Source organism: Doryrhamphus excisus, chromosome 17, assembly GCF_030265055.1.
Source record: "Doryrhamphus excisus isolate RoL2022-K1 chromosome 17, RoL_Dexc_1.0, whole genome shotgun sequence".
NCBI classification, from domain to species: Eukaryota; Metazoa; Chordata; class Actinopteri; order Syngnathiformes; family Syngnathidae; genus Doryrhamphus; species Doryrhamphus excisus.
This window is the reverse complement of record NC_080482.1, coordinates 14,327,888-14,350,324: the sequence shown is the minus strand read 5'-3', so window position 1 is coordinate 14,350,324 and position 22,437 is coordinate 14,327,888. Positions and strand designations below refer to the sequence as shown.

The 22,437-nt window shown below is 41.9% G+C and overlaps 3 protein-coding genes across 7 annotated transcripts in view; 1 reads left to right on the top strand and 2 right to left on the bottom strand.

Moving 5' to 3' along the window:
* Positions 1 to 3,354, bottom strand: part of cep192 (centrosomal protein 192) — a 38,235-nt gene extending 34,881 nt beyond the window's left edge. For 2 of the 4 annotated variants that reach the window (XM_058053673.1, XM_058053672.1), the window contains exons 1-2: positions 3,075 to 3,353; positions 2,108 to 2,311 (exon numbers count right to left, since the gene is read on the bottom strand). In XM_058053673.1, the coding sequence (XP_057909656.1) occupies positions 2,108 to 2,259 (152 nt within the window). In that variant the 5' untranslated portion in view covers positions 2,260 to 2,311; positions 3,075 to 3,353. Of the gene's footprint in view, positions 1 to 2,107; positions 2,312 to 3,074 lie in introns of all 4 variants that reach the window. The other 2 variants (XM_058053670.1, XM_058053671.1) reach the window with 2 other exon arrangements.
* Positions 3,355 to 3,533: 179 nt separating this feature from the next.
* On the bottom strand, positions 3,534 to 9,755 carry seh1l (SEH1-like (S. cerevisiae)). 2 transcript variants are annotated; one of them, XM_058053589.1, is made up of 9 exons: positions 9,490 to 9,755; positions 8,373 to 8,423; positions 8,065 to 8,211; positions 6,451 to 6,662; positions 6,237 to 6,335; positions 6,002 to 6,142; positions 5,779 to 5,933; positions 5,474 to 5,618; positions 3,534 to 4,316 (listed from the first exon to the last, which is right to left on the bottom strand). In XM_058053589.1, the coding sequence occupies exons 1-9, from the start codon at positions 9,598 to 9,600 to the stop codon at positions 4,142 to 4,144; spliced, it is 1,236 nt and encodes a 411-aa protein (XP_057909572.1). In that variant the 5' UTR covers positions 9,601 to 9,755; the 3' UTR covers positions 3,534 to 4,141. The 2 variants fall into 2 exon arrangements, with proteins under 2 accessions (XP_057909572.1, XP_057909571.1); XM_058053588.1 differs by having other exon boundaries at positions 3,534 to 4,597; positions 9,490 to 9,739.
* Positions 9,756 to 10,438: 683 nt separating this feature from the next.
* ptpn2a (protein tyrosine phosphatase non-receptor type 2a) lies at positions 10,439 to 21,448 on the top strand. Its single transcript, XM_058053591.1, has 9 exons — positions 10,439 to 10,673; positions 11,149 to 11,239; positions 13,570 to 13,670; positions 15,057 to 15,155; positions 16,390 to 16,527; positions 18,004 to 18,213; positions 18,541 to 18,702; positions 19,397 to 19,569; positions 20,683 to 21,448. Exons 1-9 carry the CDS (start codon positions 10,617 to 10,619, stop codon positions 20,873 to 20,875), a joined length of 1,224 nt encoding a protein of 407 aa, XP_057909574.1. The 5' UTR covers positions 10,439 to 10,616; the 3' UTR covers positions 20,876 to 21,448.
* Positions 21,449 to 22,437: the final 989 nt, after the last annotated feature.

Genomic DNA, 22,437 nt, shown 5'->3' with positions numbered 1-22,437 from the left:
ATGATGAAAGCACAGAAGTAAGAGTTTCTTAAGTGAATGCCACAGTCCCAGTGTGGGAATGTTTTAAACAGAATGAACAAGAATGAAGACGAATCGATAAGTTACATTTGTTGGAAGGTAATGACAAGGGAACACGACTGGGCAGAAAAATACCGTAGAAGGGGTAGCATAGACACATACTACATGTACGTATTAAGGATAGACCGATACATCGGCCGGCCAATATATTGGGCGTTCTTTACTTGAATCGGTATCGGCCGATACGCGCGTGGGTTCGCCGATGTATTTTTCCACCGCAAGATTTTCAGACAGGTATCCGCCGGGCAGCTGGACCCTGCAACACATGCAGTCGCGGTGCCCCTCCCCCACTGCAAAGGTGGTGAATCACAACAAGGGTACGTTTTCAACTTACTTTTAATTAGCCTCCAACAGTTAGCCTCCAACTGCTTTCAAATAGGAACCATGAATGCCAAGTGCATGCTATATACGGGCTTGTAAATATAGTTGAGTTTGTGGGTCTGAAAAACAGGAATGCTGCTGAATGCTTCATATTTAAAAGTGCCTACCATTGGAATTAGGGGGCTGTTGATGTAGTTGGAGGCTAATATGCTAATACGCTTTAATGTCAGTGTTGTCAATTCAGTCCCATTGTGCTTGTAGGAGTTTCAGTCGGCGAACGCCGGGCTGAGGTTAAATGCGCGGCGTGTTATGTGTGTGCGCTCTCTCTGATGTGTTTTGTCAGTCTGATGTGTTTTTGTGTGGAGGCGGGGGGGCAGTCATCACATCGATGCCAGATAAAACTTATCTAGCATTATCTTATCTTAGCATTAACTTATCTGGCATATATTCTATATTCCTTTTAAAGTTGTTAATGCCGTTTAAATGTGTGTTTAAGAAAGCTGAATCCTATGGTGTTCAGTGTTTACATTTCAATAAATATTTGTTTAAACTTGAGACCTGCAGTATTTGTTATCATTGTCATTTTTTCAAGTAAATTGAGGGAGCAAAAGCTGTATCCGCCACAAATATCGGCCCAAGCAAAATCGGCCATAGGCTAAGGGTGATGGAAAAAAAAATCGGTATCGGCCCGAAAAAAACATATCCTTCGATCCCTAGTAAGTATGTAAGTTTATCTTCAATACGAGCCAGAGTACTTGATGAACTGGTCTTTTCATATCTGAACTACTTTGATTCCCTCCAAATCCTCCAAATCCATCACAGCTGTTGGTCGCTAAAAGAAACAGGCTCTCAATTCACTGTACTACACATTTATTAGGTTCATTTATTAGGTAGTGAGGTTTAACCAGGATGATACCATGATAACCCTACTAGTTGGCATCCGGCACACTAACTGCACTTCTATTTCTTCATTCTCTTGTTAGAGTTTATAAGATGTTTTAAACCTATGTTTTGCGGCTCCGGGCTATTTATCTTTAATGGGCAAGAGGGGTAAAATGTCTTTCATAGTAAAGGTTGCCGACCCCTGACCTAGGAGAACGTACATGTCCCAATAACATGACGTTACAATAACCAAGGGAAAAAAGACGAGTTAAAGGACATCAGAATTTGCATTTTAGTCCGCCACCACATTAGTTTAAAGGGATAGTTGGGATTTTTTCACATAAGCAGTGAAGTCTGTCAACAGCAACTCACTCCCCACTTTGTGTCCTGAGCAGAGTTCTGGTCGGATTTCGGTGCTGAGGAAAGTAGTTCCAGCTAGTTGCTGAGGACAGTTAAGTAAAGAGTTTGGCTTCTCTAAACAATATGCATTCAAAAGCATAACACATTTGCGTCACAAAAATGCCTACTAGAAAAATAATCAGACAGCACAAATCGCTCTGTGTTATTTTCTCTGTCCATTGTTGTGTGTTTCAGTGTTTAGATGTGTTTCATACAGAATAAAATGGCTTATTTTTGAAGGAAATAAATTTGTTGACCAAAAATCTGCATACAGTAGAATAATATTACTTTTAACAAAATTCTAATGTATAAACAAATTTAAAATGATTAAAACTGACTGAGGGTTTGAGTCATTTGTGTGTCATGCAGGAATAGACAACACATGATGGTAGTGACACACGCCCCAAGGAGAAGCATGCACACCCACCTGTTGTCAGAATGAGGTCTAATCTTAGCCACTGTAGAAGTTGCCACTGGCAGGCCAGGCCCGGGTCCCTGGGTCACATTCCCCAACGTGGTGCTGTCCGAAGACAGGAAGCTGGGGAAGGCTTCATCTTCTAACCTGTAACTCTCTGCCATTTACTGCAACAATGCAAGCTGCTGTGTTCACGGACGATGACCATCTGAAACACTTACAGCCAAGACGAGACAAAAATATTTCATGAAGAAAACGCAAAACAAATCATATTTTTCATGAATAAGCCATTTCACCAACTTGCCATGTAAGCCACAAGCTAACCTTGAACACCGACCTTTTTACAACAGAAAAATGAATATTTTTCTTATGTCTGATATGTATTGGCACACGTACCAGACTGGACTGCTGAAATAAAAGGCTTTAAAACACTTTTGAAAAACTACTATAGGAATGACAAGTCACACACAGCTATGTATGTTTACAATCTCACACGTTCCAGACAAACATATTCTCCAATGACTGAAGAGATGTGAGAATTGATATTGCGGCTATCGGAAGTATTGATATTTAATTATCGAGCTGCACATCACTTAACACAACACATAATAGCCCTCTTGTTTACCAAACCCCTTTCAATATAGGAGTGCAACTCAATGCAACAGTTTAGATGTCAAGTAACAACTCTCTACTTTAACACTGGAACATGACACAGGCTGAAATTAAGCATTATTTCATTTTGTGTTTTTTGGTGGGGGAACTTGAATGTCCCCCGAGTCGCAGTTTGGATACCGCTGCTAGCTAGCAGGCTAGTTAGCTGGCGGCTAAAAACAAAGGTTTCATCACTTGGGTGACAAAACACACACGTTGTATACAAGAACAGCAGCTTCGTAGTACAATGTAATCAGTTAGTTTAAGTTAAGCGTGATATAGTGTCGTGAACTACATGAATAGTGGAATAAAGCACGAGTTGACTCACTTAACGTCAATGCAGGGACTTCCACTCGTGTCTCCTTTGTGAACACAAGTTCCAGCAGGTAATGGCTGACCTGCAAACCAAACTACTTTACACACTTAAAAACATATTTAGACACATATTTTAGAGTTTGGTCGCCGTCTGGGAAAAGCGAGCAACAAGACGAAAGAAAAATGCCAAAGTTCGACGGCTGAGAGCAGGAAGCCCGCCACTGCACAGCTTCTTCTCAGCAAGGGCAGAACTTAGTCATTTACAATCACTTGATTGGACGAGCGCCACAAACCCTTCTCACTCCCAATTGGACAAAAGATGTGCCACTTGAAGCAATTGAAGTTAGGTGCTTTTTCGGCCTAAATGAAGCATTTCCGAGCACACAAATAACGTCATGAAGTCAAATACAAGGATGCATTTTGGGGACGTGTTGGGTGAGACACACAAGCACCAGATCTGATTGGTGAAAAAATAGGCTTTTATTGTAGATTTGAATGAGTCATAGCAGGCACAATAATACACGTGCTACTGTTGCAGCCTTAACCCATGCCAGATATCAATATATTGGGTAACTATAGGGCTGTTATTTTTTTAAAACATGTTTAAAAGGTCATACATTTTTTAAAACATTGGTTTTTAAAACATTGTCTAAAATGGCCTGCCTGAAAATATTACGAAGGTCCAAACTGTAGACCTTTTATCTACGATTCCCTTTCCATACAACATTGTTCTTGGGAGCATCAAGAACGGTTCTTTTAGAGAAGAATTACATATTTTGTATTTCTTGCGAGAGTTAAAAAATGTGTGTAGCACTGCAATGACATGCTTTTCATAATTTGACCTATATTAAATAATTTACAAACCTTTTTGACATCTGTCACCTATTGTGGGAACACACCCAAACAAGCCTTGTAGCTATGTTCTATTTTTTAATAAAGTCATTTTTCGCTTTTGTTTTTTGTTCATTTTCTCGTTGTTCATCAGAAAACTGCATTACCACAAACACACACGCACACACATAGACATCAGGAGAAATGAAATGTTTGTTTTAAAGTGGTGTGTGTGTGACAGGTAAAGTATCAATGTCCATCAGACGGTGACAAGGACACGAGCGACCTTGAGGAAAGTCTGTGTGGAAGGAGAGCCTGCTGTTGACTGGGCTCAACATCACAGGGCTCAATGAGGGAAGAGGGAGGCAGCAGGTGACCATGCACGCTTCCAGCTCTGGGGGGGTCCAGAGGTGGAAAGAAATACCTGAAGACACCACAGAAGGAGAAGACGCAGACAAGAATGGAAAGAAAAACGAAAGGAAATGACATTAAAAGAAAGTTGTGGGAACAAAGGAGGGATGTGAAAAGGAGTGCAGTCACATCATGCAATTATTTTTTTTCTTCTAATCTACAAGATGGCGTAGCAGACGTTCATGCACAGCAACAAAGATGTACACGTTAGTTGTACGGTGGACATTAGTAGTATGCAGGACGCTGGTGTGTCTTTGGAGAGGTCAGCTGGGAGACAGTGTCCTCCTTCAATTCCTGCATGCAACAAAATAACACAAGCATCACCTATGTAAGCACACTTCATCACAATGTAACACACCCCACATGTAACACGCCCCAATTCCAACACACCTTCCACGTAACACACCATGCAACACACTTCACATGTAACACAGCTCACACCTAAGACACCGCTCATGTCACATACCCCACATGTAACAGAACTCAATGTAACACATCTCATATGTAACGCAGCTCAAATGTTACGCCATGCAACACCCCTCATGTAACACACCATGCAAGACACTTAGTGACAAAACACCTCCATGGAACACACACTTCACATGTAACACGCATTCTATGTAACACACCTCAGATGTAACACACTATGAAAGCACACCTCCCATGTAAGACACTGCGGAACACACTTCACATGCAACAGTAGCTGGTAACAAACATGTAACACAAAGCTAAAATTCACATTCGGGCACACACACATACATAAATGGTTACTAATGCAAACATATCCTTGAACTACTCAAATGTGCACACGCTGACACATGCAATGTTTTCTTAGTTTGTTTGTTTCGGCTTTTTCCTAATTACAGAGTAGCTGACTGTATTGCTCTCCACAGTTACATTTCCCTTCACGTCATAATAGAAAGACTCCCCAAGTCAAAATAAAGACATGTCGTTTAATGAATGCAATCACTCCTCCGCATGCGATAGAGAGAACAGGTGATTGGAAAGGTGAGCGATGCAAAGACAGGAGGAGGTGTTCACACTGGTTATCTTCATCTTTGCATGAGGTTAGCATTGGGACAAGTTGGAGAAGTTGGTCAAAGTGGCTCATCAGTTGGAGCGGCTGGGCTTGGGCGGGGTGAGCAATGTCAGGCTCTCAACACCACCTACCTTCCTGCAGGCAGGCCATTCAGGGTGTTCTGAGCCGAGGACCCAATCACGGTTCTCATGGCTGTGGGCTGACCAGATGAAGCAGTCAGTGGGCTGCCATCGCCTTTCAGGATGCCTGTGCACTTCCAGTTGTCCATGTAGTTGGCTGTGGAAGACCAGGAGTTACACAGGAGCAGCCTACAATACATACTGTATACTTACATACATGTATCATTTTACACACCATACATTTTTCAATATATTTTTTTTAATTAACAGCCTCATGAAGAATAGAAGTCACTTCAATGACAGGATAAGAAGTCAACCTTTCCAGAGGCGCACGCAGCCATCGTCCCCCGAGGAGGCCAGCAGTGTGCCCGTGATGTTCCAGCTCACACGCCACACCTGAGAGTTGTGGTTGTCAAACTGGGCCACGATCTGCACCTCAAACTTGGTGGGTCCTGTGGAGGTGCTCTCCTTCCTGGATGAAGACAATGCATTTGCATTCGGCCCATTCACTCGTGCACAACAGCGGCACGCAAAAGTCACCTGACGGGCACCAGCTTGAAGATTCTAACATCTTTGGTCGCGATGGCGAGGACATGGAAAGACCTTCCCAGGTTGGGAGCAAAAGCAATGTCGTGCACGGCATCTGTGATGGTGACTAGCGTCTCGGCTTTAGCGTATTTCCTGGAGGACACATGCAGAGAGAAGAGTCAAGTCAACACACACGACACATACGTAACACACAACACGAACCAGAAGAACCGGAAGACGACACTACCTTGTGTTTTCATTGTACTCGTAGATCTGGACTTTGCCGCCGTACGCCACGCTGCTGTCGTCGCTCCCTACAGCAAACATTGCCGCATGGGCACGTGAACTGGTTGGGAGGAATGTTGGAGTATTACATTGGGGGATGACGTCAGCAATCAAACGCTAATCAAAGGTGAGCTCCTCGTGGCTGTAGACACTAGCCATTCTTAGAAGGGTCCAACCTTGAGGGGTTCCAAGAAATACAGCTGCAGCTGAGCTTGCAGGAGATTTCGTGCTGCAGGGACCACTGACTCAGGTTCATGATATCAGGAGCCTCATAGATCCTCACCACGCCGTCTGCAGAACACGTGGTCAGCATCAGGCCCATGTGTTTAGGAGCAAACTTCACATCCGTCACTGATGTTCTGCTGTCCACAAGTGTGGTTCTTTTGATCTAGGACGGAAGATGAAAAGACAGATTAGTCTGCGATCATACACAAAACCTGCTTCTACACGATACCACTCTATGCTCTCCTTAATAGTGTGAATGCTGGTGGAAAACATTCCCATCACTGTAACCTTCTGCTTATTCTCCAGGCTGACAATGGTCCATCCTTGGGGGTCGTGTAATGTTATGTGAGTATACATTTTAACTCGGGGTGTACGATCATTATCGGGCCGTTATCAGAGCATTATGACCTCATACTGATAAATTTGATAACATTCAAAATAGCTCAGATAACCAGTAATTAAAAAAAAAAAAAAAGCTCCACTGACGTGAGATTACCCATACTGTGTGGATGAGCAAAACAAATCCTTTTTGTTTTGGCCTGCCCTAACCACCCCAGAGTTCACATGTAAACAAACATTCACTTTAAGACTAAGGGCGCTGTACCATATGCTCAGCGATGAGGGGGGAAAAAAAACAAACAAGCACTTAAAAAAAAACCTTGTCAGCCACCTGAAAAGTGCAAAAGGTTTTGCACCGGCTGCTCAGAGCACTTGTCCAAATACAGTGCACCTTGCTGGGATACAGCAGGTGGCTCCCTCCGCTCTATACTCTGCTTCTCCTGATGTGCTAGTAGTCATGATAGTGGTATTTGATTAGGACTAATCAACAGGTACACTTGATCCAATCGTAATTTGAGTTCTTTTTATCTCCAGGTGTGCACAAACTGCAGTTTAAAAAAAAGTACATCTAAAAACGGTATCAGTTATAGATATTGTATAGGTCTTGAAAAGAGAAAGGCATCAGCATCAGTTTGGGGAAAAATAGATATCGTGCATCTCTAATTTCAACAACTCCTCTCCATTTTTACATTTCAAATTCTGTTGTTTTGAGAGTCTATCAGTACTTTCCTAAAAAAAATTCCAGGCTTTCCATAATTCTAAATTGAAAATGAATGGACAATTTCAATGTCCCCGCCTATTGGTAGGAATTCATTGCCATTATTCTGTGCATGCTGGGATGGCTCAGGTCACCCGGTGGTGATCTCCCGATGGTTCCCCAATGGTTGCTGGTTTGATACTTACAACATGAAAGCATTTCATCACATAGTTCAACCTTTATTCTACATTTTAGATCAATTTTCAGATAATTTTTAGATCAGCATTCAATTTCAACTGAATTTGACTTACTAGTCATGTTCCTTTTAATGCTTTACAATAAAGATGCACGTTCTACATTTCAATGTCAAACCAATACTGTCACCACATTTTTAATGTTATTGGATTTATCGGTATGATGTCCTAACTCCCTCTCATCAGCCCGATATTTACTAGTCCGATAATTATGGTGCACCCATACTTCATAAGATCAGTCGTGCAAGAAGCACACAATACGGAATTGCACTGACCCAGTGGCTCAGTCCTCTCTGTTTGTCATTTGACTCTCCTACAATTTCCTCCCACACGGCTGCTGTCCTGTCGAAAGAGCATGAAGCCAAAACTTGCCCAAATTCTGGGTGAGCCCAAGTCACTCTCCACACTGATCCACTGTGTGTCTATGGGGGGAGGGGGAGACAATGCACAATTTGTTGACAACTGGATTGAAGGAATCAGCCATGACAAATGTGTTCATCTTAAAATACCAACTGGAACTTCAGTATGGACATGTTGCATGGTTTTCCATAGAAATTAGGTTACAACACACACACACACACACCTTCCAGCTGGCTGTGCAGTGCCACTCTCCATTTTCACTCTTGTCCCAGACCTGCAAAATACAAGATGAATAGATGAAGTCACTATGTAATTGTATCCTTCCATTCAAACATAAGGTCTTGCTCGTGTTGTCACAGGCACAAGCAGATGGGAGTTGGAGTGACACTGCCGCATAGGGATTTCAGGAAATATTATTACTAAAATAGTCCACCATAAACAGGGCCATATGATTTCCGTGTTAACGGAATCGTGGAATTGGCCAATAAAAACTACTGATAAACACAGAATCACACAAGGTAAATGTATGCTTGCTCACATTTATTCTTAACACACTTTCGGCTTTCAAAATAAGACGGCTATTTGCCACATGTGGTCTAATTGTGTAAATAAAACAAGGGTGCCATAAAAAAATAGTTCACAACCAAAAAACGCAAGAGGAAGGTGGCTGCAGACTCGAGTGGAAAGTTAAAATATTGGTGGGGCTCACCATTTTAAGGAAAATGCCAAATGCAGTAAGAATTGCCTAAAACAGAAAACTACAGGTTGGGCATTTATAACTACGGGCCCAATTATTCAATGACCACCATAAATATGGTTGCGATACGAATATGCATGTGACGCGAGCTGCCTCTCAGTCACGTGGTTGCTACCCCACAATCGGCTCCTCATACCTCATATAATACACCTTCTTCTTCGGCGAGCGGCATCACAGTATTTCTTACAGCCATTGGCTGCCGAAACCAAACGAAAAGTAACGACTTGCGACAGTGCTCATTTGAATGTAGTGGAATAAAAGTATACATTTTATTTCGAAATTATAGTAAACTTAAGAGCAAAAGTCTGCTATAACAGAAATACTTAAGTACAAATATCAAAGCCCGACTTAAGTAGCGTAACAAATCATTCGTATACATCACTAGCTTGTATGCTAGTCTGGTAACAGTCTACCTGTGTAAAAAGCAGCAACTTCCATGGGACTAAAGCTTTTGCCTACAATTGATCAACAACTTGTACGTAGTACACCTGCTAGTATGACGGCTCGTTCTTTTATGAAGTTTGCGTAACCACAGAAATGAAGTCACGCTAACCGCGCTAACACAAACAAGCTAACTGTTTACCTTTACACTTTGGTCACTGGAACAAGTCGCCATTCTCCGTCCGTGGAAATCATAAGAAACGTCATGGATGAGATCTTTATGATCTGCTGCAATGCTGCGTGCAACAAACATCTTTCCTACCCAGTTGGCAACACGATGCACACAATAGCAAGCAGCAAAAGTAATGGTCGAGTGTTGACCGAGTCGTCCAAAACTCGCGAGTTTTTTTTTTTTTTTTTTACTGAACTGGGACTCCCAGTATTGGGATTTCGTCTCTGTTAACTCTTTCGCTGACTGCTGCCGCAACCTGAACTGCACAAACGAAAGCAACATGGCATTGATTGTTACCTATAACTGCATTTGTATACGTTTATTAACCCAGTGGAAAAGCAACAGATTTTCAGTACTCGATTCACTGACTCACAAACTCATACAAATTCGAGTCAATAAAAATAATCGATTGTAATCGATGTAAACACCGAGCCAAGCAATGCCAGTGATAATACCAATACCGAATTGATACCACGGCAAGAGCTACATGTATTTTAATTTTATTCTGTTTATTTTCACAAATATATGTGTTATTTGAGGTTGATACTGTGACACTGATGTAATTGTTTATATTTAACTTTTTTATTTAACTTGTTTATATTTAAAATGCCTCACGTAATTTTTAAATCACATGTAAAGTATAAACTCTACCCCCCACTAGTGAATGATAATGTAATTCTTTGTTGAATGTCTTCATTCGATGATCTGGAGAAGTTATCGCCCAGCAAAAGTGGTGAGTCTTATGCAAAAGAGATCATTATAAATCTACAATGTATTTATGACACATATCTGTGTCTTTATTTTTGAGGAAAGTGACACATCTGCTAGTGTGACTGCGAGTGTCAATTTGAACAATAGACGAACAACATGCCGATGACGTAGTGAGCATCTTGCTTACTAAAATGGCAGCCAAGCCGCCTACGGTCCACTACGGAAGTAGTGGTACAGTAGAAGGCTTTTCGCGGTGCTCTCAAGTCTTTGGTATCAGGGTGACTCCCCGCAGGGATTCCACGCTGTTAGAAGATTGTTAGATGGCTCCCAGAGACGACTAAGTTGCTTCAAACGTTGTTTAGCCACCCACAAAGTAGCTTAGTACAATGGAGGAACAATTCCAAGACATTGATTGTTCGGGAAGGTGGCAAAACATTTACAACGTAAGTGTAACACTGGCCTTTCATGTTGACGACGCTTTGTATGCTAGCTAGCGACACACACAACACGCTTTCAAAGCTTTAATTTTCCTTTCCATTCACGTTAATTCACTGACATCAACGTGCTATCTGGTACTCCACCTTCATGTTGACACACACACACTTTTGACCCACGAAGTAGCTTCGTGAGCGAGTGGTTCCCCCACTTCCGTAGCATCAAAACGTGCTAATACAGCTTTAGCCAGTTGTAGCTAGTGTTAGCCGGTAGTTCGTTTTCAGTTAGTTTTAGTTTTTAGTAGAAAGCGTGACAGTTAAGAAATGTACAAGCAGCGATGCGGTGGTAGCAGCATGTATTGAGGAATATGAGCAGTGCTTAGTTGTGGCCAAGAGTTGTTTTGACCGTGACTTTCAATGATCTTGTCGCACAAATATGTCCATAATAAATAATCCTCACTTTGTCTTTTCATTGTCCCCGCAGGAAATCCGCAACCAGGCCAATGAACATCCCTACAAAGTGGCCAAACTTCCTGTCAATCGCAATTTAAACCGCTACAGAGACGTTAGCCCATGTAAGTGTCACGCTGACGTGATTGTACACTTTGTGTTTGTGTGTGTCACTTGGAACAACACTAGTTAGCTGTAAATGCGTATATAACAGTACATGCAACGGTGGTAGCTCATTTATTTCAGTAATTAATTACGTTGAAATCTATAACATCATTAACCCATGCACATCACACCTCCCTATGACAGCCAGTCTTTCATAGCTATTCTAACATGCCTATCACAAGAAGTGATTGCTCTGCGGCGGTGACATGACAATTCATGTCATGACAACACAAACGCAAAGTAATTTCTCAAAGTAGCTCTCTTTTAAAGCAGCTGCACAGGCTTTTAGCTTAAGATTGACTATGAAAGTGCCACTGTTTCACTGTTAAGCTCATTTGGATATGGTGCCAGCATTTATTGAGAACCTACCCAACCTGCGAGGGGACACAGAGACAAAAAATTGAAAGAATAAGAGTATTCCCAGATGATACACTAGATATACCAACAGGAATAAAATGCAATATGAAATATAAATGATTAGGCTTATGTTTGTAGCCATTAAACTTTGAAAGCCTTGATCTGCTATATACATTCCACCTGATGCTAACTGTAAGATAGCCCTGAATGTACTCTACCTTGCCATCAGTGACATGCAATCCACACACCCCGACAGCGTGTTCATTGTTGCTGGAGACTTTAACCAGGCCAACATGAAGACGGTGCTTCCAAATTTTTACCAGCATGTGGATTTTGCTATCAGAGGGGAGAATACATTGGACTTGGTTTACACAAACATCAAGAAAGCATTCAAAGCAGTCCCCCCGCCCCCACCTTGGCTCCTGGTGCTAATTCCTGCACTGCATGTCACAGCAGTCCTTGCGTGAGTACTCAGCCTGTCAGTCTTCTTACATTACAATATATGCTGGAGGCACAAGCACACTGAGGCATCAATCAACTGGAAGAAAATACTATAAAATGTAAATATTGTAAAAAAACCAACAAAGAATAGGTTGCTACAAGACACATCAACACTGCCATCTTGTGGTCACAGCGAGATTCTGCGTTTAAAACCAAGAAGATATAGTTAAGATTAAAAAAAGTAATTTATGTATTTTTTTAAATGGATCAGCTTCTGGTCTTTGGATTCTAAATGTGACTTTTTAGCGCAGTGACATTATGTTGTTAAAACAAACAAGCAATTGCTTGTTTGAAGAAGTAGTAGTAGTTCTGGAAGAACTTCTGGAGAAGAACGAGCTCCAGAAGCAGAAGTCCTGGAGCTCGTTTTTGTCCCACAGGGAAGTGGATATTACGTTCATGGGGTACGAACTAACTTTGTCAAGTGTCACTGAACAACTTTGCTGTCTTGTTGTCATGACAATGATTTTGCGTGATGTATTGGAATGTGCAGACAGGCTTTCAGATGGAACGACTTGCCTGTAGACACACTTCTGATAAACTAGCCTTTTTGCCTACTGTACCTTCTGATTAACTAGCCTTTTGGCTTACTGTACCTTGTGATTAACTAGCCTTTTTGCTTTATTTGGTAACCATTCGCTATTTTCACCCAATATCTTGGAAACAATAGGCACAATCTGCGCTTCTGACTTAGTTTTTCTTTACAAGAAAAATGCCACTACGTCTGTTCTGGCAGTATTTTGCTTGAGACCAGCATTATTAATTCTTTTATTTAAAGGGGACCTATTATCTTTTTTACACTTTACTGACCTATACATGTAGTTGGAATGTTGTATTCTCATGTTAAACAATGCCAAAGTTTCAGATAATGAGGTTTGAGCATTTGGTAAGCCCTGAAAAGAAGTTTGGGATGGCTCAAAACACTGGGTTTCAAAAGGCGTGGTAAAACTACCCCTTTGTGATGTCACAGAGGGGTGGACTTTCTTATGGTCCATAGTTAGGAAGCACTTTGGCTGTGTGACCAATCACAGAGGAGTGGGCATGTGCGAAGACAGGCTTCCATTTTTACTGTTGCCTGAATGTGCCAAGGGCTAATTAAAAAAAAAAACAGCCACTGGCCATAAATGGCCCCTGGGCCGCACTTTGGACACCCATGGCCTATAACACCATTCCTTTGTTCCACGTCCTCAGTAAGTTCTTTGCCAGGAAGTGCCATGTTGAACTTGAGGATGATCAAGCTGAGCCACATGACACTGAGGAGAAAAAGTGGCTAACTGGGCCCCAATTAGTCCAGTTTTACCAATCAATTTGGTAAAATTGGTAAAACCAATTTGGTGCACTCAGTGTTGCTGAACCCAATCCACTGAACTTTTTGATTGTTTTGAGATGAATGAAATGTGTAAGTATCTGGTGCTGATTCTATCTTCCATTGTAGATGATCACAGTCGCGTCAAACTGGCAAACTCGGACAATGACTACATCAATGCAAGTTTAGTCATGGTGGAAGAAGTCCAAAGAGCTTACATTCTTTCTCAGGTGAGCCTTGACTCTTCTACTGTGTTTATTAGGCTGCACCATAATTATTGGGCCGATGGGAGGGAATTATGATACATCATACAGATACGTTTGCTAACATTAATTCATTTAAAGGGGACCTATTGTGCTTTTTCCACTTTTCTGACCTATGAATGTAGTTAGAATGTTGTACTCTCATGTTAAACCATGGAAAAGTTTCAGTTTGCACATTTGGAAGTGAGCCCGGAAATTTTTGGGTGGCTCGAAACTCTCTGTTTCAAAAGATGTGGTAAAACTGCCCTTTCGTGATGTCACAGAGGGGAGGACTTCCTTATATGGTTCATAGTTGGGAAGCACTTTGGGCATGTGACCAATCACAGTGGAGTGGGCATACCCAGAGGCGGGCTGTCGGTGGAATAAATTAAAACAGACCATTTTGGCAGGAAGCACAAATCAAAGGAAATACAGCTGGAATAGGTGCAGATTCTGCAAAATCTAAAACGTTTTCTGGGAGGGTTATTGTGCGTAGCTGCTCTATAGGAGACCACAACTCAATTCAAAGGGTCAAAAAATGAGCATAATTGGTCCCCTTTCAAAATATGCTCCAATGAGGCGAAATTACCAATACTGTGTTGAAGTGCAGATGAACTCATTGACTGCCAGAGAAGGGAGCTCCTTGGGCATTTTTGCTGAACTGTCAAGACCCACAGAATATTGAGTTTTAGGACTACATAAACATTGAAACTATGTAAAGATACTTTTGCCTCCCTTTTTTTAATCAGAAAAAAATTAGTTTGTTTGTAGCCTCTTTGGGTCTTTATAAATGGGCAGTTGAACATAGGACGGTTTCAACCAACACACCAGTTTTTTCACCAAAAAACTGAGACGGAAATACTTGACCTACAACCCTGAAATTCCCACACATTTTGCTCTGTAACTCCCAAAGCAAAATACGACCATAGACGTCTTGCCCAGCGATGAGTGAGTGGGAAAAAAACTGCAAAAAATTGGTCTCCATGGCATCACACCAGCTACTCTGAACATGTACCTGAATACAGTGGCCCAGCAAGGTGGCTCCCTCCGCTCTATACTTGGCTGATAATAGTGATGTGGTAGTAGCCGTGCCATTATATTTCATTGGCACAATCAACAGGTAAACTTGGTCACATCCTCATTTGTTCCAGTCCTCCTTACCTCCAGGTGTACACAATATACACTTCAATTGAACTGAAAAAAGTACATAAAAAAATGTAATGGCTTAGCTATCAGTCTGGACAAGCATAAAGTTAGCGGTATCGGCTTGATGAAAAATACTGTGCATCTCTAATTAATTAATGAATATCCACTGTTGTACTGTTGAGCTTCATGGGCTTTGTTGATGCTTCTTCTGGATGTTTTCATGTCCAGGGTCCTTTAAGGAACACCTGTGGTCACTTCTGGCTAATGATTTGGGAGCAGTGTTCCAAAGCTGTCATTATGCTGAATAGAATCATTGAAAAGGGATCTGTAAGTATATTTTAACACCTCCACTAACTAATATTTTCCACTAACATAATATCAGAAATGTCCATGATTGAAGGATTGGATCAGTAAAAGGGTATAATAGTATATTGATGTTTATTTAGCAGTGGTAGATAATAGTGGATAGGATTCATAGTTAATGGACATGATGTAATAATATGTAATGTAATGCATTATGGACTACATTTTCACCTCATGTAATAATGCCACATTTTATCATAAAATTCTTGATGACATTTTGCAATAAACTTTGCCGCATTTAGTAATAATTTTTGGATTATGTAATATGTTATCACCAAATGTGGATGCTGCACCTTTTTTGGAAGAAAAAGTACGAACTTGGTGAATTGTGTCATAATCCGTTGAAATTCATGCCTTTAATGAGAAAAACCACCTCATTGCAACTCTGCAATGAGGGGAAAAACCCCATGGAGCCAGAGACATCTGTGGTGTCACATCGGCTGCTTGTAGCGTGTGCCCGAATATAGTGTAACTAGCTGGGCCACAGCAGGCGGCTCCTCCCCCTTTATACTCTGCTTGTCCTCCTAGTAGTGATGTGCTTGTAGTCATGTCATGATATTTCCTGAGGACAAATCAACAGGTACACTTGGCCACATCCTAATTTCACCTCCAGGTGTACACAAACTACCGTAATTTAAAAAATGTGATATAAAAAAGTAACTGTATGGCAGGGGCTTAGGAGATGCAGCCATTAAATGAGCCACATCTGGCTCTGACATTTCTTCAGTAATAATGGATAATGGGGTAGCCTACCTGGGGTGTTGAGATGTCAAGAAGCTCCCTCCTTTAATCATATAGTCCGCTAGCTAATTGTGCTAGGCCAACCCTTTGGACGAAGAAAATGGCGAAAAGAAAGAACGATGGGGAATACTGTGCAAAATCATGCAACACTAGAATTAATGAATTGTAAGAAGTATTAATGGTAAGAAGTATTTTATGAATTATTGGATAACTTTAGTATAACAATCTTACGTTTTAAATGTTAAAAAGAATACATTCAGAGACGTATATTCTAAAATTTGAGGTCTTGTTAAAAATGTACACATTTCTCATCGAAATGCATTAAAAGATATGTGGCTTTCCTGGCTCTCATATCCAAAAAGGTTCCCCATGCACATCAAAGATATTGTACCAGTTTGGAAAGAAAGACATTGTGAATCTGTAGTATTGCTGACGTGATTGCCTTTCATTCTTGAAGGAAAAGTGTGCGCAGTACTGGCCAACGACAGAGGAGCTCCACATGTCTTTCCCAGACACCGGCTTTGTCGTCAGGCTACTTTCGGAGGAAGACCAATCGTATTTCACAATCCGACTGCTTGAATTACAAAACACAAAGGTATGCTTGAGTCAGGGAGAACAAAGATGTTTTTTGGTGGAATTTACCTCCCACGCCTACCAGTGAATCCCCCCCTTTATAATTTTTTTTGTCCTGTCCAACCATTGGGCAGATGGTATTATTGATCTAAATTCCCTGGCACGATAAACAGATTTGCGTTGCCAGGGAAAAGTCTCAGCTACATCCTCCCTGTTCCTTCATTCATTTTCTTCCGCTTATACTCACAAGGGTACAAGGGCACAAGGTCGTGCTAGAGCTGTTATATACATTACTATTTGGCTTTATTTGATGTTTTGTTGTTATACAAATTTGGAGCTGATAGACTGGAGCGGGGGGCATTGAAAAGAAGAAAAAATAAAACAAGGAGTGCAGAGTAAGGTGGGGACAACAGAAAGAAAGACAAGAACAGCAGCAACATTGCAATGACAATAACAGAACAGCAAAAACAAACAGGACTACATCGGCCATAATGGTCTTTTATAACCAGGTCTTACCTGTATGTAAATAGGCTTCACACAGGTATGAAACGCTTTTCAAGTATAAAAGGCAAGGCATAGCTACTCATCACTCAACAACAGAGGTATAAAAATTTCAAGGCATTTTGGAAGTGCACACCCTGCAATCTAACCTACTTTGGTGTTCAGTGTCAGCGCCAGCAAGTGCCGTGTGGATGTTTTGTTTTCCATCACAGCTGCTTGCTACTTGTTGGTTTCCAATCAGAAGCTGACGTAATTGTATAATTGATTAATCTTACTTAAGATTTGTCAGATGCAACCCATGTAGTTCGGATTTGTCTGCACCCTGAATCACTGAGCGCTTCCATTGACAATCTGCAATCATCTGCTTCATAACACACCTCATACGTAGAAGAGATCCGTGTTGCAACAATTTATCAACATGTGAGGGCATTTGGATCAATTATAATATCTTCCCCAATGGCTGGACAGTACCAAAAAAGATATATAAAAAAAACAGCAAAAGTAAAGAAAAAAGAAAAATGTTGAGCAGGCCAACCAAAAACGAATTGTGGGCTACAAGTAGCCCCTGGTGTAGCCAGTCACAGCACTGGAACATTTGTTTATCTTGAGAAGAGATCAGTCAGGACACTGACTTTTTTAATTTATTTATTTTTTATGTTTTCAGTCTTTTAGTGAAGTAATTGGAAGGTGTCACAAAGCTTAGCACTGGACTTGAGTCCATCCCATGAACACACATATGCTGTTCCCAGGTCCCACCCTCACAGGGTTGGTACCGCTCCCCTATGTGGATCAGTGGTGGCTATTGGTCTGCATCTAACTGGTTCCAGTTGGTGCCAGTGTAGTGAATGCGTGCCTTCAACATATGCAAGCTTGAAGCAAGCTGATAAGGTTGCCTAGCAACCTGTCTGCATAGACTTAAAGTAACAGTAGCATGAAAAAAGTGATGTTTCAGCATTGCTCCAAGTACATTTGTTATATGTGATCTTATCTGTTGCAGACAAAGGAACAGAGACACATTTACCACTTCCACTACACCGCATGGCCTGATTTTGGTGTTCCAGAATCCCCTGCCTCCTTCCTCAACTTCCTCTTCAAGGTTCGGAAATCGGGCTCTCTGAGTGCAGAGCATGGACCCTCAGTGGTGCACTGCAGTGCCGGGATTGGCCGCTCCGGGACCTTTGCCTTGGTGGACACCTGCCTGGTCTTGGTAAGAAAGTTAGGCACGAGCCGGTTACTGGTTTCAAAGTATACCACGGCATGAAAAGTCACAGTTTTTATAAAAACAGGCCAGGTTCAGCCTGGCTGCCACGTGGAAATACTTTAGTCGTGAATATTTTTTCCCAAGGTTATCATACTGTCACAATCTCATACCGACCCATGTCTAGTGAGAACACGATTCCAAATTCCCTGTCTGGATACGATGTCTTCTTCAGTGATTCTCCTACCAGCCCCCACAAGTGGCTGATCACCATGACAAATGTCAGTCATTTTGTGAAAGCCTGTTGATTGTCATCAGGAAGGGCGTGTGTTACAGATGGATTGCAGGAATAACCCATCCTCAGTGGACATACAGAAGGTGCTGCTGGACATGAGGGAATACCGTATGGGCCTGATCCAGACGCCTGACCAGCTCCGCTTCTCCTACATGGCTGTCATTGAGGGAGCCAAACTCATTGGGACCAGCAATTCACCACAGGTAGCAACAAATACATGCAGTATATCACTTGTTCGTACATCTTTTACATTTTTTGCACAATAGTTAAAAAGAGGATGACGCAGCTGCGCTATAGACGATATCATATTAGCGCAGTTTTAAGTCGTAAAAGCGGCCACAAGGTTGCAGGAGTGCATTTTATAAGAACTGGGCATGCATCGTCCCCATGTAATAAAAACTCCACAGCAAACAGGAAGTTGAAAAGCATAGAGGCGTGTAGGTGCACAAGGTGATGCAATGAAGGTAAATGTTAACACATGCATACACACACAGTCTTTAAAGTTTTTAAAGAAAGCTGCTTTTTTATTTTTTGAGAAGTGATATTTTGCTGAAACCGACCGATGTTCTACTGCTGATTACTAAAGAACGGGAAAGACGTAGAAACAAACTTTTTTTTCCTGATGAAAGATGAGAGTCTAATCTTTCTTTGTTATATCATGTCTATATAGCCCTACAACACAATATTCTGCGTGCCTTGAAAAATCAATCCAAATCGTCAAAAATATATCTACAGACAGAGACAGCTTTTGTAGAGTAGCTGGGATTGAAGGAGTTTAAAAACAGTAAAAAGACTAATATTGAAATTTGTTTAATGATCTGAAATATTAAATTGCGCCAAACATCCACACCACTGTGCATCGTTCCCTGTGATGTAAAGCACTTTCCTTGCCATCAGATGGAGCAAAGCAACGACTCTGAGCCAGACCTGCCCCCACCGCCACCACCACCCCCTCCACCCAGACCTCACCTTAACAACAGCAGTTATTGCACTCTGCAGTCGCTCTCCATGGACTCTAAAGAACTCCCGCTGGAGAACCAAGACCACAACGAGACAGACACCTCCGGACAGTAAGAAACCCAACTATACAAAAATAATGTCGAGACGCTTACAGTGGTCAAATAAGTATTTGATCCCCTATTGATGATGTACCTGTATGCCCTTTGTGTACACCTGGAGGTAAGAGAGACTGGAACAAATGAGGATGTAACCAAGTGTACCTGTTAATTACGCGAATGAAATATCATGACCTTACTACTACCACATCACTACTATCAGGAGAAGCAGAGTATAGAGCGGAGGGGCCAGCAAGGTGCACTGTATTCAGATAAGCCCGCCGAGACGCCAGTGTGACGCCATGGAGGACTCTGGCAAACCTTTTGCACTTTTCAAACGCCATGGAGCTGGCTTTTCAGATGGCTGATTTTTTCCCCTCATCATGGAGTATTTGATACAACTAGGACACCACATCTTCCTTGGAAAGGAAGTTTGTTTACAAGTGAGCTCACGGGAAGTTCCAACAGCGTGTTAATGTCTCCTCCTGCTCTTGCTTCTCCTGCTAGTAGTTATGATGGTGGGATATTTGATGAGGACAAATCATCAGGTACACTTGCTCAAATCCCTTTTTTGAGATGAATGGCCTGTTCCTTCCTATAAGTTCACTTCTACACAAACATTGACTCTATAAGGAACATTTCATGTGCTAGTTGTACCAAATGCCTAGTGATGAGTGAGTAGGGAAAAAAAATTGTAAAATATTTGCCAGAGATCTCGTGGCATCACACTGGCTGCTCGGAGCGTGTGCCCAAATACAGTACATGTCAGTGGGCCATGCCAGGTGGCTCCCTCCCCGCTATACTCTGGCTCTCCTGATGTTCCCGTCCTTCTTACCTCCAGGTGTACACATACTACGATTACATCTGAATAAAAAAGTACATATATCATCTTGAAAAGCAGGAAGTTGTTGGTATCAGTTTGGAAAAAAGGATCGTGCATCTGTGCACAAAGCATTGCTATTGCTAAATGGATGTCAAGTTTTTCTTCTTTAGGGAACCGTAGTCTGGGATTGTCACAACACGAGCGCTCCTAAAGGTTTCCTGTACAGGCTGTGATGAGTTCAAGCACTTCTTCTCAAGTTGCATTTGTGTGTGTTGATGGATGGCTGGTGCTTTCCTTGTGTGCAGCGTGAGAAAGCGCCAGCGCCAAGAGAGGATTGCCTTCACCTCGCAGAAGGTCCAGGAGATGAAGCGGAGACTGAATGAGTGTGAGAGACAAAGGGACACGTGGCAGTCCTGGAGACCCCTGGTCCTGAATGTCGGCGCTGGCGCTGCCTTGGCTTTGGGCCTGTTGGTGTGCTGGATGTACTCCCAGTCATAAGGCTCTCCACACAGACTTCTAAGAGACCAAGTACTGATCAGCGTAGATTTAGAGGGTATTTATTTCTTCAGGTCACCACGTGAGAGTGCTAGATCAAAGGAATGCGTGTGTATTTCTCTTAGACCTCATCGACATATAAGTCACATCTCAGGATCTTGGTGCCAGCCTTTTCTTTATCTCTGAATGTACTGTACCCTGGCTAAGTACTACCAAATGTGCAGTGCAACATCCTATTTCTATTCTCACTCCACGCAATTGGAATCCTTCCAGGACTTCATCTTCCGTTCTCACTGAGTAAGTGTTCCAAATCTAGATTTGTAGCCGAGCGGACACTTGCGTCTTTGGCGTTCATTGATGAAGGAAAGCAAAGAGTCGGTGTGTATTCTGTACGTGACACCTCAGCAGGTGACTGGGACCAAGCCATCTTGTTTGCACGTGAAATTCCTCCAGGTGACAGCAAATGCAAGTGTCTACGTGTTTGATTGCTGAGGATGTGCCTTCAAGTGGGGGTGATGGGGGGGGTGCACTTCTTGGCATTCCATTTATTGTTGCTTTCCATGTTTTAACTATTTTTAATATTCATCTAATCATCACATATGTCAATAAAACATGACCTTTTTTCCTAAGACTTGGCCTTGCATTGGTGTTTTTTGCAAGCCACGGTGAGGAGAACCTCCAGGATTTTCTGCTTTGTCATACTTTGGGGTGACCATGTATTGCTGGGGTGTAGGGATGTAATAGGAATGGGCAAGTGAATCCGAATTCTCTGAATCGCACTTCAAAATAGTCCTTTGGAGCTTGTATTGCGCTGCAAATGTCACGTGACTGACGTTTGGCGCTTCATACGTCACAGCACACAGCGACTTTGAAATGGACTAATGGCTGTCATTTCATTGACTGCTTATTTTGGCGCTAGCTTGTGTATATCACTGCCAAGCAACTGAACAAGGTTGGCTTGTTTGATTGTAATGGCGACCTGTGTTTCACTTATTTTAGTGACACAGATGGCTTTGACTTAACTCTTCCACCACATGGGCTCACGGTGCTTTTCACTGAAGCACCAAAGCTCTGAATCTGTTCCGTGGGTGCCATTTTTGAGAACAAGTGCTTTTGTAGGGCCCTATGATTTCTGCGTTAAATGGGACCTTTTCTGCTTTTTCCATTTTGCTGACCTGTAAATGGAGTTAGAATGATGTATTCTCGTGTTAAACGATGCCAAAGTTTCAGATCATGAGGTTTGCACATTTGAAAGTGAGCCCTGAAAGAAGTTTGGGATGGCTCAAAACACGAGAGGGAAATCCAGGGAAATACAGCTGGAATAGGTGCAGATTCTAGAAGCTCTAGAAAGTTTTGTGTGGGTTATGGTGTGTAGCCGCATAAGCCACAACTCAATAAAAATAAGCTTAATAGGTCCCCCTTTGAAGGAATTGCGGAATTGGCCAAAGTAATGGAATTTACTGTAAAACAAACTCTTATTTTGCAGAAATAATTTGAATGAAATGCTGTCATCGTGAAGTGAAGGAATGTTTGTGTGGGAAGTACTACTTCTGTTTACATCAAAG